The 15,350-nt window shown below is 39.0% G+C and overlaps 1 protein-coding gene and 1 long non-coding RNA gene across 2 annotated transcripts; one reads left to right on the top strand and one right to left on the bottom strand.

Moving 5' to 3' along the window:
- Window positions 1–538: 538 nt before the first annotated feature.
- LOC130928084 (oocyte zinc finger protein XlCOF6.1-like) lies at window positions 539–14,714 on the top strand. The gene is made up of 2 exons (XM_057854311.1): window positions 539–699; window positions 11,955–14,714. Exons 1-2 carry the CDS (start codon window positions 588–590, stop codon window positions 13,034–13,036), a joined length of 1,194 nt encoding a protein of 397 aa, XP_057710294.1. The 5' UTR covers window positions 539–587; the 3' UTR covers window positions 13,037–14,714.
- Window positions 7,638–10,106, bottom strand: LOC130928106 (uncharacterized). The gene is made up of 3 exons (XR_009066630.1): window positions 9,955–10,106; window positions 8,517–8,568; window positions 7,638–8,194 (listed from the first exon to the last, which is right to left on the bottom strand). It is a non-coding gene; the product is annotated as an uncharacterized LOC130928106 (long non-coding RNA).
- Window positions 14,715–15,350: the final 636 nt, after the last annotated feature.

Raw genomic sequence — 15,350 nt, 5'->3', positions numbered from 1 at the left:
TAACCAGGAAAATACTGTCAAGTGCACACATTCACTAACAAGCATATATTATGACTGAATTCGCTTACAACAAATGGACGAATGCTCTCATCTAGCGGCCATAATGGGAGACTACCGTACACAGCAAATAATACAGATCATTCAACATCAACATTGTATATGCATCACGAAGGCATAAAAAAATACATACAATGTACATATACAACTCCATTAGCGACCGTTAACGATAAAGACCGCTGCTAATATGCTAACCAATTCACAAACGTAAATCTTCCATAAAAGTGTTTGAATGTAAAGTGCTTCGACAACGATGAACAGCCCCTCCTTTTCCGCAATCGGACCACGCTCGCGATTGGCTGCGCAGACTTTCACTTGCTTGGCGCTAATCTCGTGATTGGCTGTGCGATGCTGACTCGCTTGCCAGAGCCGCTGTCCCGATTGGCGGATCAAAGAAATAAAGACATAAAGAAGATAAAAGATAAATACTCACCATTTTTCCTTTTTTTCCTCGACGACGTGTCCAGCATTATGGTCTAAAACATCATAAGCTAATCTTCGTCTCAGCATTCAGAAATCAAGTGGGGAAAATGTCCGCGAGACCGGAGGAACTTTATGGAGTGAAAGAGGAGCCCCAACGTCACCGACCCTCGACTATGTGCAAACTAATGCACGCTAAGGTTCTTCTTCTCAGACTGGAAGGTACATGATGAGTATATTGTACGTGACGGATCGCGGTGATGAGAATTCTTTTTTAATATTAACAGTAGTGCTGTCAAGGGAATCCAATTTTGAATTGCAGTTAATGCGATGTCAAGCACTTTGAAATGACTTTTGTGCTGGATTGGAAGACAACAAAACACGAATAAACAAACAAACAAAAAAATGGCAAGGAGGAATTTTCTCCAACAGAAATCAACTTTGGGGACACACATTTTCAAATGAAGAAATAAGATTTGTTTGTGGAATTTTTGTTCGTGGCATTTTTCGTCAAGAATTTCTGGCATTAAACAACATTTACTTCTCTCATAAGCCAACAATAATAATAATAATAATAATACATTTTATTTATAGAGCGCTTTTACCGGTGCTCAAAGGCGCTTTACAGTTGAGGGGGGGAAAAAAAAATATATATATATATATATATATATATATAAATAAATGAAGCTCACACAACGTGGGCAGTACAAAACAATAGAGAAAAGAAATAAAAATTAAAAGCCAGTTTAAAAAGGTGTGTTTTTAACAATTTTTTGAATGTGGGAAGATCAGAACAGGTGCGGATGGTTTTAGGGAGTGCGTTCCAAAGTGCAGGCATGAAAATCTCTCACCTTTCGGCGAAATTCGCCGTTTTGAAGTCAAAAAGGGCGACCTACGTGAATTGCGTAGATCCGAGGAGAAATTCTTTTTGGGGGGGGGGGGGGGGGGGGTCGGGAGGTTTTATTTAATTATTATTATTATCATCATGTGATTAACTTAGTACGTAAACTGAGCACTTAAGAACACAGTCAGCAAATCCTTCTAGATGCTTCGCTGACGAGAACCAATCATCGGCCCAAGCTGCGTTCCATTATTCCAAACGCGCGCACTCCTTACGCGTGTACATGGAGTGCTCGGAGAGCCTTCGGTTGCATTGCAAAGCTGCGAAAACAAAAAGCAGGCCTTATCCACATCGGGGCAGACCAGAGCGCAGCATACACACTTGCCTGTATTTGCCAGCAGATTGAATTTGGTGAGTAATGGTTTCAATCGTTTTCACGTTTTGCGATATAAATAAGTTACTGCCATTCGTTGCAGCTTGCGTTGAACACTGCCAGAGCTAGCCAAATCTCCCATGAAAAAAAATAGCTCCCGTTAAACTGGCGTCAAGCTTGTGTATTTAGCGGTTATATAAACGAAGAAACACACTGTTGAGTCAAATTAAGCGGCATTCTCTCGGATGGAGGGGGCGCCTCACATCGCTCCCGTCGTCCGCGGAGACGCGTTATTTTCGGCTTGGATTTGAGCTGACGGCCGGTGTCGGCACAACAGCGGCCCGACGAGTGGTGGGAATGAGTCCTGCTTCTTAAAGCTTTTCAGAAATACAGGGATCCCTCGTTTTTCGCGGTTAATGGGGACCAGAACCCGCCGCAATAAGTGAAAACCGCGAAGTAGCGCCCCCCCATTTTTTTGTGCGTGTTCAATGCATTTATTCAGATTTTACATTGGAAAAAAGATACATATATATAAGACATGGTTTTTCACTTTTTTCACCAAAGTATCATTTATAAATGGTTTTCAAGCACTTCAAAATGTAAGAATTATGTTAAGTTTCAAACATGTTACTGCCCCACCGAATTATTTTTAAACAAGAATAAAGTAGCTAGAAAATGCTTGGCTTTATTAAAAGCTTTATAGTGAGTCTACTCAAACCCTCTCAGGCTTTGGTAAACTGTGATTGGTACATGTGCAAAGTTTTTCTTTTTATATATATTTTTTTGTTTGAAGCAACTTATTTGATTGAATAATAAAGACACAAATGTCCTAGCCAAAATGTGGCCCAGACGCAAAACATTACTTAAATGGAAAAATTTGTTTCAATCAAGAAAAATAGTTTTCAAATGCTTTTTTTGTCTCAAATTTACTATTGCAATCAAAAACATTTTTTTTTATTGAAGCTACTTTTTGGGATTAAAACTATATACTGTATTTTGATTGAAGCAACTTTGTTTTTGATAGAAGTAACTTTGTTTTTTGATTGAATAATAAAAACACAAATCTAACTCCATCGTTATTGAGTGAGAACGAAATTAAGAAAGCTTTAAAACTAAAAGCCACCGGGGAGTCTGTTTGTTTTTTTTAAATATTTATATTTCGTTACATAGACATGCGTCGTAGGGAAGGGAGATTGAGGGATAAAAAAAGGAGTTAGATGAGGCTGCTAAAGGCAGTGGATACCTCATCAGCTGGGTGAATAGCAGACCTGGTAAGAACAAGTTTGCAAGGATAGTCGGGTATTAAATCCAATTATAAACACAATTACAATGTTATTTTTCTATAAGATTTTTATGTCATTGCTTTATTAATCATTAGGTGCTAGAGTTGTTAAGTATGGATGATAATGAAATAATAGTTTTAAGAAAACTGTGCTGTTGGTGGCTCAGTGACCATCTGATGTGGTTTGTTCTCAGATGAACAAGTTGAGGAAGGAAGTTTTGATGCAGAGGTTGAAGGAAGAAAAGAGGCAGACTGACTGAGTCACAGCCAGAAAGTGTTGATGACAGTTTTGATTTCTATTCACTGTTGCCCCCTCCCAATTAAAGTATGTCACAGTCGCAGCCAATTATTATCTAAAGCTGGTTAAAATTGAAGTTATGTTGTTTTAAGGTGTATTAAATACTTGTTCATGTGCCCCTTTTGATCTACGAGCACCCACCCCTCCACCGGTCTCTGCATGGCCCTGCTGAAACACAGTGTGGGTCGACAGAGCTCAATATTTTGTTGGGATGTACAATACAGTGTACTGGAATATATTTCCTCCACACCCTTCTCACCTTTTTAACCCCTGACCCATTTTCATGCCTGAAAGTGAAGGGGCAGCAACGGAGAAGGCTCTGTCCCTCCGAGTACGGTGTGTTATTTGTGGGGGCAGTGTGAGAATGTTTCCATTAGATGAGCGGAGGTGACGGGAGGGGGTGTGGGGACAGAGAAGGTCCGTGAGGTAAGGAGGAGCCAATTTATTGAGTGCTTTGTATGTGAGAATGTTATGAACGTGGGCTGAGAACCCTCAAAACAGGCACGAGAGATAATGAGGATATGAGTTTATTGTAGCAGCAGTTATCGTTCACAGGGCTGTGGAGTCTGGCGTGAAGATTCCGGGCGACGGTACCAATAACGAGAGGCGTAGGCAAGATCCTGGAACAAAGCAAAAAGTCGATGATCAGTTGAGTCCACACAGAGAGATGCAAAAACGCGAGAGGGCACTAACAGTAAACTGAAAGAGACGATCCAGCGACGTGGTGGAGCTCTGGCTGGCTTATGTAGGCTGTTGATGATGATTGCAGGCAGCTGCCGTCGCTCCACCCGTCAGGTGCTGATCCTAATTGATTGACAGACACTTGCCTGGCCCTGGGCCTGACAGAGAAGGATGATTTTGAAATGTATCCTGTGTGAGATGGGAAGCCAGTGCAGTTTGTGAAGGATGGGGGTAATGTGATTCCTGTAGGGGGTACGGGTGAGAAGGCGTGCAGCGGAGTTCTGGATATATTGTAGTTTATTGAGGAGTTTGGTTGGAGATCCGAAAAGAATGCTGTTACAATAATCGAGTCTGGAGGTGACGAATGCATGTATGAGGGTTTCTGCAGCAGAGTAAGTGAGGGAGGGGCGGAAGCGGACTATGTTCTTTAGGTGGAAGAAGGCAGTTCTGGTGATGTGGTTGATGTGCTGGTCAAATCTTAGTTTATTGTCGAAAATGATACCTAGGTTGTGGGAGTGTTTTGAGAGAGGGAGGGTGCAGTTGTCGAGGGTAAGGGTGAATTGACTGTTTTTGATGTGAGCTGTAGGGTCTGTGATGATTATGTCCGATTTGTTGCTGTTGAGTTGAAGTTAGTTAAGTTGCATCCAGGATTTAATTTCGCTGAGGCAGTTGTGAAGTGTAGATTTGGCGCTGTGTGAGATGGTGTTTGTGGAGATGCACTGTACTGGACTGTCTCAGAAAATTAGAATACACAATATTCTAATTTTTTGAGACAGTCCTGTGTATATATACAGGACTGTCTCAGGAAATTAGAATACACAATATTCTAATTTCCTGAGACAGTCAGTGAATACACAATATTCTAATTTCCTGAGACAGTCAGGAAATTAGAATATTGTGTATTCTAATTTCCTGAGACAGTCCTGTATATATACACTGTAAAATATTATAAGTTGACTTTACTAAAAAAAAATATGCAAACTTGCTGCCTTAAAAAATTTAATTTATGTTTACTTAGATGAATTAGATTTGATTAACTTAATTATTGTGAGTTGGCAGTACTCAAATTAACCTAAAAAAAAAAATGAATTATAGTCACTTGTTTATTGTGAGTTGGCAGTACTCAAATTAACTTAAAAAAATTGGATTATAGTCACTTATTTTGAGTTGGCAGTACTCAAACTAACTTAAATAACTGGATTCCAGTAACTTGTTTATTTTGAGTGTACAGTACTCAAATTAACTCAAATAATTGGATTGTAGTAACTTGTTTGATTTTGCAGTATTCAAGTGATAATTGTGTATTAATTATCTTTAGTTTTCCATTTCATCCATCATATTCACGTCAAATTAATTTTCTTGACCTAAAAGAATTCCACAATAGAAATTACAACTGCACATACTAATTTCATTAAAAACACATTTTCTAACAGTAATGACCCCCAAAACACAATAAAAGGAGAAGACTCAATGGATTAATTCAGTGGAATTAAAATTTACTTTAAAATGCTCAAAAGTGCATTTAATGGGAGACACTGGCTCCTGGCAGGCTGAACAGTGTTTGGTTAATGCTCAGTATCAATGAAGTGGATTATTATAAACCAACTTTTGCAAACATTTTGCACCTCATACAAAGTACCGAAAATAACCTTTTGCTACAGAAATTACTGAATAATACCTGAACTGCATCAATGTCCACTCCTATCCTGTGATTTCCAAAGACTAACAGGCGAGATCCTATTCTCATAATTTCAGGACATTAACTCGAGCATTGAAGACATGGCGTCAAACTAGTTTCCCATTACAACATGAGCTTGAGCTCTGGTAAAGCTAACAGTTCTGATTTCTCCAACAATATTAGTGATCAAAACTGGAACTACAATCAACATTGTGCTGTGGTTTAAACTGCGCAGCAGTGATAAAATAAACATAAAAATACAGAACTCTTTTTAAAACACACAACTCAGTTCAAATTCAAATTTCACTTTAACACCTGATACAGTAAACAAGATACCTTGTTTTTTTCCACATCACTAAAAGAGTAAATGCAAAACGTGTACTGGAGTTATACACTTGAGAAACCTAAAATCTTACCAAGAATATGTGTCTTATTTTTATTCAAATTCTAATTTCATATTAAGCTTTTTCCTCTAAAAAAGTCTAATTTCTAGTCAAAAATATGTTATTAGTATGTATATATATTTTTTTTCAATTAAAAAAAAAAGTCATGTCAATCAAAAAAAATTGAATGCAAAAATAAATTTGTAAGTCAAAAAAATTTATTTGAAAACTTTTTCTTTGAATTTTTTTTTTTTTTTAAAGTTTTTTTTTTTTTTTAATTGAAACAACTTTTTTGATTGATGTAATTCTGCGTTTGGACCACATTTTGGCTAGGACATTTGTGTCTTTATTATTCAATCAAAAAATAAGTTGCTTCAAACAAAAAATTTATATTTTCAAAAGAAAATCACTTCAATCAAAAAAAAAAAAAAAAAAAAAAAAAACGTAGAAAAAAAGGTTTGAATGTGAAAAAATATTTGAGACTCAGAAATTTACACTTTTCATTGAAACTGTTTTCTTTGATCAAAGCAATCCTTTTTGTTTTCAAGCCATATTATGGGTAGGACATTTGTGTCCAAATTAATCAATCCCAATAAAAGTTGCTTCAATCAAAAAAACTATTTTTAATAAAAGAAAAAAAAACTTTTGCAAAAACATTTTTTTGAAAATATTTTTTAAATTTTAAATATTTTTTAAAATTGACTCGTCACTTTTTTTTTGAAAAGCAAAACGTTTTAAACATTTTTTTTTTTTTTCTAAGGTGGAAAAAGTTTTGAAGGCACTTTTTTTTGGTTGAATCATTTAGACACGAAGATCCAAATTCAACGCTACTTCCGACATGTTTGAGTGGCAGGTGATTACGCCAATGGCATAAAAGCAGGAAGCAAGAATAATGGCCACCAGGGCTCCATCCAGCCATCGGACTCTGCTCGAGTCCAAGCCAAAAATAGGGCATCGGTGCGGGGGTGTGACATCGGCATCTCACCGGAGTGCCGGCGATGGTACGGTGCCCTGTCGCGGCGCACCCCATTATCACCCCCCCCCGGCGCGGAGGCCGGCTGTTGAGTGGACGGCCCGCGAGTGACACGACACTCATTCAAAGCTGAAGCGACGGGGCTCCCGACGGGGCTCCCGGCGCGGACTCGCTTACTGGGCAGGCTAGTGTCGGGCTACTCCCATACCGGCGCGTCGCGACACTGCGGTTGGACCCCGATTGCCAACCGTCACGTCAGGGCAGCGGGTGAAGTTCCCCTCTTGAATCAAATTAAGCAGCAGCGCACCATACCATCGCGGGCACTCCGGTGAGATGCCGATGTCACCCCGCCGTACCTGTGCCCTATTTCCGGCTTGGACTCGAGCAGAGTCCGATGGCTCGATGGAGCCCTGGTGGCCATTAGTCATTCTTTTATGCCATTGGTGTAGTCACCTGCCACTCAAACATGTCGGAAGTAGCGTTGAAGTTGTATCAAAATGATTCAATCGAAAAAAAGTGCCTTCAAAACTTTTTCCACTTCAAAAAAAAAAAAAAAAAAAAAGCGTTCAAAATTTTTTCCACTTTAAAAAAAAAAAGTTTAAACTTTTTCCTTTAAAAAAAAGTGACACGTCAATAAAAAAATATATATTTAAAAATATATATATTTTCAAAAAATATATTTTTGCAAAAGGTTCTTTTTCTTTGATTAAAAATGAGTTTTTTTTTTTAATTAAAGCAACTTTTATTGGGATTGAATGATTTAGACACAAATGTCCTACCCATACTATGGCTCAAACACATTTCACATTTCTTTGCTTTTGTGTGCAGTGAAAGTAGAATAAACACTGCTCTGAAAGTTAGTCTTGATATGGGCAAGTAACCATTTGCCTCAGCTTAAGATGTCTTTGCAAATGGGTGAAGAAGTCTGCTTCTGAGCAAGGCTCCACAAAGTTGCACAACTGACGGTCAAATGCAGTTTCTCCACTTTTGCCTGCATCTTTTTGAGAGTGCCATGTCGACAGGTGTACTTTGAGTGCATTAAAAGATTTAAATGTGCAGAGGCAGTCCTTATGAAGACATGGGAGTAGGGATGTCCGAGTGTGGTATCCATGTTTTAAGCGGTAATGCTTAAGCAAGTAGCCTCTTTTCAGCAGAAAATGTGCAGTACTTGCAAGTCCACTGCATTAGAGAATACTGCTCTGGTTGACCTGAAAAGACACGATAATTTCAGCATTGAGAACTTGTTAGAAAAAAAAAAGTTACATTTTTTCTTAACAGTCACAAATTAAAATGTCCAATTATTTTTAATCACAAATTAAAATCTGCAATGAATTATTTTAATATGCACAAACTAAAATGTGTAATAATGAGTTTTTAAATTAACGTAATTGATTATTTTTGAACATTCAAATTGAGATGTACAATTAATTTCTTAATCCATCTGTAAAAACATTAATGCATGTTTGTTATCCCAACCCATGAAACAAATACAAATATTAAATGATTCATTGATCAGTGTATGAAACATACCTGTAATTGCTGAGACTGAGGTATGTGTGGACTTTTGACCATTTGCTTCAGCCTGATTGGGGGATGGTGAAAAAGAACACAAAATTAAGGCAACAATTTCAAAATATAGGCACATAAATGACCAACCTTCAACACACCAGGTTGTTATAGCATCGAGTGTGATCTCTGCACTCTTTCTATCTGTATTCCTATATTAGGTTAGACCAATGTTAAAGTGGTGAAATAACAGGGAGAAATGTGATCTAGTCCTCTGATTTTTGCGATTAATGCATTTTAAAACAAATTTCAAATTATCAGTGCAGTTTGATCAAACATGGAGGGGGAGCACTGCACATGAAGAAAAGCAAATGGAAGGGCAGATGACAAACACTCTAAAGCAGGGGTCCCCAAACCTTTTCCTGTGAAGGCCACATGACTTTTCCCTTCTCTGATGAGGGGCCGGGTCAGTTTGTAACAGAAAAAGTGTGACGATTGCAGCAGTGCCTAAATGTAAAAATGTATTGTTTTTCAGAAAGCCACAATTAAATAACCCTTTCTGGATTCTTCACGGAACAAAATAAAATAAAAATAATAATAACATAATATCATATAATAATGAATAATAATAACACAATTAATTAAACAGATAATAACCAAATAACCCTGTCTGGGTTCTTCACAGAAAAAAGCCAGGAAATAATAACACTATTGGGGGGGGGGGTTCAGGGGGCCGGACCAAATGTGGAGGCGGGCCGTATCCGGCCCGCGGGCCGTAGTTTGGGGACCCCTGCTCCAACGCAAGAACTGATTACGTTGGCGCACATAAAGTCTGACTGTGCATTTAGCTCTTACCTGAGCCGAAATATACAGGCTGAAGCTGACTTAATTCTAGCACTAACTCTGTAAATAAATCACTTTATCGACATTTCTAACATTTTTACGTGAGAAAGTAGCCGTTTAGCTCCACAACGTGCAAATTCGGCGCTACTCAAGCTAGCCGTAGTGACTAAGACACTTCCTGTTAGTTTCACAAAATAAAACACCCGCTAACGATAGAATTAGTGTTTTTATTTTTAAAACAGGAAGCGAACCTCCCCTCGGTCTAGCTAACTTAAAACCGCTCGGTAACACAGGAAGCGAACCCCCCCTCGGTCTAGCTAACTTAAAGCCGCTCGGTAACTGTTTTAAAAACCTCTCCCATCGCCTAAAAACGTTAACGAGCCCCGTCTGTCAACTTAATTGCCAAGAATTCAAAACGCCGGCATAAAATGGTAGTCTACCATAAAATGTAGTCTACATTTGTTTCTGAAAATGACGAGGTTACTGTCACGGTCATATAGCATGCTTGCTAGCGGTGATATTTGATGTAATTGACACTTCTCCTCCCTGGCAGCACACAGGCTACTACGATACAACAAGACAAATCGACGGTTTACAAAAGAGTAAAATATTTACTTACCAAATCAGTGTGCTGAGGACAAGTAAACCCACAATGGCGAAAATAACTGAGAAAGGTGTTGGAAAGAGCGCGAAAGTGGGCAGGGCAGATCTGCGCATGTCTGATAGAACGCCCAAAGGACACTGGGTACAATAAATTATTTTTTCTAATTTGACTTAACTCGGATATATCAGGTTAAGCAAGTTCTCCAACCCCAAATTACTACTTACTTATTTAAAAGTAGTGTTCACAACAGGTTGATGAAAATTGAGTTTAGTTCACTTATCACATTTAATTAATTTGAATGTTAGCATTTACAGTGTACACAGGACTGTCTCAAAAAATTAGAATATTGTGTATTCTAATTTTCTGAGACAGTCCAGTATATTTGGATGTCATCGGCATAGCAGTCAAATTTCAGTCCAAATTTACGGTTGATCTGACCAAGGGGGAGGATGTAAAGAATGAAGAGGAGGGGGCCAAGAACTGAACCTTGGGGGACACCTTGTGGTAGGGAAACAGCAGGGGACGTGCAGTTGTTAATGCTGATGAATTGTTGTCGGCCGATGAGGTAGGAGTGGAACCAGGAAAGTGCTGTACCAGTGATGTGTAGAGACTCTAGTCGGGAGAGCAGGATGGTGTGGTTGATTTTGTCAAAAGCAGCAGTGAGGTCCAGGAGGATGAGGATGGTGAGTTGTCCGGAGTCCGAGGAGAGGAGGATGTCGTTGGTTACTTTGAGAAGTGCTGTTTCGGTGCTGTGTTGTGAGCGGAAGCCAGATTGGAAAAGTTCAAATAGCTCATTGTCGGTAAAGTGGGTTCGGAGTTGTGACGCAACTGCCCTTTCCAGAATTTTTCATAGAAAAGGCAGATTTGAAATGGGTCGGTAGTTGGTCAGGATATCGGGGTCCAAACCAGTTTTCTTTATGATCGGCGTGATGGCAGCCAGTTTGAGAAGTTGGGGGACAGAGCCAGAGCGGAGGGAGGTGTTAATGATATCAGTGATAAGTGAGGAGATGACGGGGAGACAGTCTTTTATTAGAACAGAGGGAATGGGATCTAGTGTGCAGGTGGCAGTTTTCATTCCAGACATAATGGTAGCAAGTTGAGTGGATGTTATTGGAGAAAGCTCAGTGAGTTCCTGGATAGTTGTGGGCGTAGAGGCAGATGGTAAAAAAGATGGAGGGGAAGGTGGAGCAGTAGACTGGATCCTGGAGGTGTTTAGGTTACTGTAAATGTTGTCTATTTTTGTTAGGAAAGATGAGAGAAATAATAAACACTTGATAATAATGAACACTTGAAATAGGGTGTGAATCAGCAGTGTTTGGGTAACGGCGGTAGGTAGATATCACAATTTAGGTACCGTAATTTTCGGACTATAAGGTGCTACACTTTTCCCTGATTTTGAATCCTGCGGCTCATAATTCAATGGTGATTTATTGGGTTAGTAGTAGGTCTGTCCCAAACAACAATTTTTTTTCCCGATTAGTCAGCAGATTTTAGTCACCTAGACTAGTCACCTATTCTAATGTTTATTTATTTTCTTTATTTATGACTTGAATTAGACCACAGAAAATATTCCTTGTTGTCAAAAAGAGAGTTGTATTCTCGCACCCATAAAAAAATCTAATGTCACAATTTGGTGGTTACAGATACAAAGGCCTATATACGAACACGAATGCAAGTATGAATCTTTTTGCTTCAATAATGCTTGCAATATGCTCTTTTAATGATGTTATCACAAGAGGACTTTGGTTCTTCACACGATTCGTCTTCAAAACATTTAAACCGAAATTGCACTTATAGCTAGTTATGGCCGATAGTTTTCGGCGCCGAATTTTCGGACACATATCTATGAGAAACAATGTCTCTGGCACCTCAAAATTAAACCGCATATTTTTTTGATAAATACTTTTTAAAACCGCACCATGCACTGAATCCAAGAAACCGCAAGGGATCACTGTACTTGTTTCAGACGCGGTGGTAGTCAATAAAATATATCAATGGTTTTCCTGTGCTGGCAGGTTTCAAAGGATATCTTGCTGAGCGGCCGGAGCTAGAATCTCCTGGCGTTAAAGAGGATGTTGAGCTCCCCCAAATCAAAGAAGAGGAGGAGCCAGAGCCCTGTCAACAGAAGCAACTTCCAATCAAAAAGGAGGAGGAAGAGGACGAGCATATCACTAGGTCAAATGGTGAGCCCTTGAAGAGTGAAGATGGTCCGAGTGAGGCTGGCAGAGAGGCGGTGCCTCCAAGCGGCTGCAGCAGCAGCTCAACAGAAGGATTGCACACAGACATTTTCATCGCTCCATCAAACAGAAGTGGCACTACATCACACTCACCTTACAATGATGATGGTCATAAGAAATCTCACAATGACAACAAACTCTGCAAATGCTCTCAGTGTGGGAAAACCTTTGGTACCAAGCAAACTTGTGATGCACATATGAGGAGGTACACTGGCGAAAAACCTTTTTCCTGCTCAGTTTGTGATCAAAGATTTGCTCAAAAGCAATATTTGAAAGTACACATAGGAACCCACACTGGTGAAAAACCTTTTTCCTGCTCAGTTTGTGGTCAAAGATTCTCTCAAAAGCAACACCGACAAAGTCACAAAAGAACCCACACTGGCGAAAACCCTTTTTCCTGCTCAGTTTGTGGTCAAGCATTCGCTCAAAAGCAAAACTTGAAAGTCCACATGAGAACCCACACTTGGGAAAACCCTTTTTCCTGCTCAGTTTGTGGTCAAAGATTCAGTCACAAGAGCAACTTAAAACAACACACAAGAACCCACACTGGCGAAAAACCCTTTTCCTGCTCAGTTTGTGGTCAAGGATTCTCTCTAAAGCAACACCTACAAAGTCACCAAAGAACCCACACTGGCGAAAAACCTTTTTCCTGCTCAGTTTGTGGTCAAGGATTCTCTCAAAAGCAAGACCGACAAAGTCACGAAAGAACCCACACTGGTGAAAAACCTTTTTCCTGCTCAGTTTGTGGTCAAGGATTCGCTCAAAAGCAATACCTAAAAGTCCACATAAGAACCCACACTGGCGAAAAACCTTTTTCCTGTTCAGTTTGTGGTCAAAGATTCGCTCAAAAGCCAAACTAGAAAGTCCACCTAAGAACCCACACTGGCGAAAAACCTTTTTCCTGCTCAGTTTGTGGTAAAGATTCTCTCATAAGCAAAACTTACAAAGTCACAAAAGAACCCACACTGGCGAAAAACCTTTCTCCTGCTCAGTTTGTGGTCAAGGATTCACTCGAAAGCATAACTTGAAAGTCCACATAAGAACCCACACTGGCGAAAAACCTTTTTCCTGCTCAGTTTGTGGTCAAACATTCAGTCACAAGAGCAACTTAAAACAACACACAAGAACCCACACTGGCGAAAAACCCTTTTCCTGCTCAGTTTGTGGTCAAGGATTCTCTCAAAAGCAACACCTACAAAGTCACCAAAGAACCCACACTGGCGAAAAACCTTTTTCCTGCTCAGTTTGTGGTCAAGGATTCTCTCAAAAGCAAAACTTGAAAGTCCACATGAGAACCCACACTTGGGAAAACGCTTTTTCCTGCTCAGTTAGTGGTCAAAGATTCAGTCACAAGAGCAACTTAAAACAACACACAAGAACCCACACTGGCGAAAAACCTTTTTCCTGCTCAGTTTGTGGTCAACGATTCTCTCAAAAGGAACACTTAAAAGGACACACAAGAACCCACACTGGCGAAAAACCTTTTTTCCTGCTCAGTTTGTGATAAAAGATTCAGTCACAAGAGCACGTAAAAAAAAAAAAAACACTCAAGAACCCACACTGGCGAAAACCCTTTTTCCTGCTCAGTTTGTGGTCAAAGATTCGCTCGAAAGCAAAACTTACAACATCACGAAAGAACCCACACTGGCGAAAACGCTTTTCCTGCTCAATTTGTGGTCAAAGATTCGCTCAGACGAATCGGATGAAGAGACAGGTGTGTGTTGGTGTGAGAAGCAGTGGCCAATGACTGTTTTGCCTGTCATCCATGCTGGCTTCATCAGATTTTGCATGCAGGTTAGGTTGGGGGTTACGTTCGTATTCGTGGTACACTTTATTTTTGTGATTGAATTTTTGTTTGGACTCTGCCTTTTTGTGTTTTACCTTTTCTGGCCATCAACGTCTTTCCCTTGGTTCTCTCGCTGACTGGCATTATTTATATCATAATCTCCCATTCAAAGTACACTTGTCACATTTGATATTTGAAACCGCAGTCCCCAAATTCCAAAAATTCAAAATCATTCATAAATATTGTCATTAAATAAATATGGAAATTTAGAATATATTGTTCAATATTGCAAAAAAAAAAAAAATTAAAAAAAAAAAAAAAATGGCTAACAAATGAGTTTTTTGTGTGGGGTTAATGTAAATAAATATATTTTTTAAATTACCATTACTACTGGTGATTGACAGAGTATGAAGGCCAAATAAAGAAAAACGAAGAAGAAGAAAAAAGGACTATGACAGTAAAGTAGTGTTCTTACGACAAGAGTTTTTTTTATTTTTCTTGTAGCAAGTCAAGTTTTGGTATATCATTTTTGTTAAAAGTAAATATCTAAATAAATAGAAGACATGGAATCATATCTGTATTTGGTTGATGAAATATGTGTTGAAAATGTTTTTGACAACTTGCTTGGTACAGGGGTCGCATTGAACAAGGCGCTATTGGAACGGAAACGTTCACTGTTGCCATGGTTTTTTTGTAATAAATTCTACACAAACTTCCCCGTCTGTCTTCGATCCATGTTATACGGCTCGCCGTTTAATTACAAAGTGACATTATTTATATCATACTCTCCCTTTCAAACTACACTTTTCACTTTTAATATTTGAAACAACAGACCCCAAATTCCAAAAATTCGAAATCATTCAAAATACTGTCTTTAGATAAATATGGAAAATTAGAATATATTGTTCAATATTGCAAAAGTACTAATTATATAAAAAATCAATTCTGGCTCACAAATGAGTTTTTTTGTGGGGAGATTAAAGTTACCATGGTGCAAAAATATATATTTTTTTTTTACTGCACAAAACCTGAAATTTTCTAAAATTCAATTGGAGGTCGAAAATGAAGATGATGATAGCTGCAGGGATTTGCATAATAATACACAGTCACTTTTATTTCTAATACCAGAACCCTAGGTGAATTAGAACGCTGTCTTTATATTAGCCTAGTAGTATCACGTAAACTATCCGGCATACGTGTGTACTGCCATCATGCACACCTTGTATGGAGAAAACGAGCCAGCATGACAAATTTGGACTGAAACAGCTGTTTTTGGATGTAAAAAACTAAAACAGATCCTCAGCACCACCTGCTGTGAGTGACTTCCAACCCCCCCTACCTGCCCCCGCTGATGAAAATCTCTCGACTCTGCTTCAAAGTGCTTGTAC

Source organism: Corythoichthys intestinalis, chromosome 13 (assembly GCF_030265065.1).
Source record: "Corythoichthys intestinalis isolate RoL2023-P3 chromosome 13, ASM3026506v1, whole genome shotgun sequence".
Classification (NCBI taxonomy): domain Eukaryota; kingdom Metazoa; phylum Chordata; class Actinopteri; order Syngnathiformes; family Syngnathidae; genus Corythoichthys; species Corythoichthys intestinalis.
The sequence above is the reverse complement of the archived record's forward strand: the minus strand, read 5'-3'. Positions and strand labels throughout refer to the sequence as shown.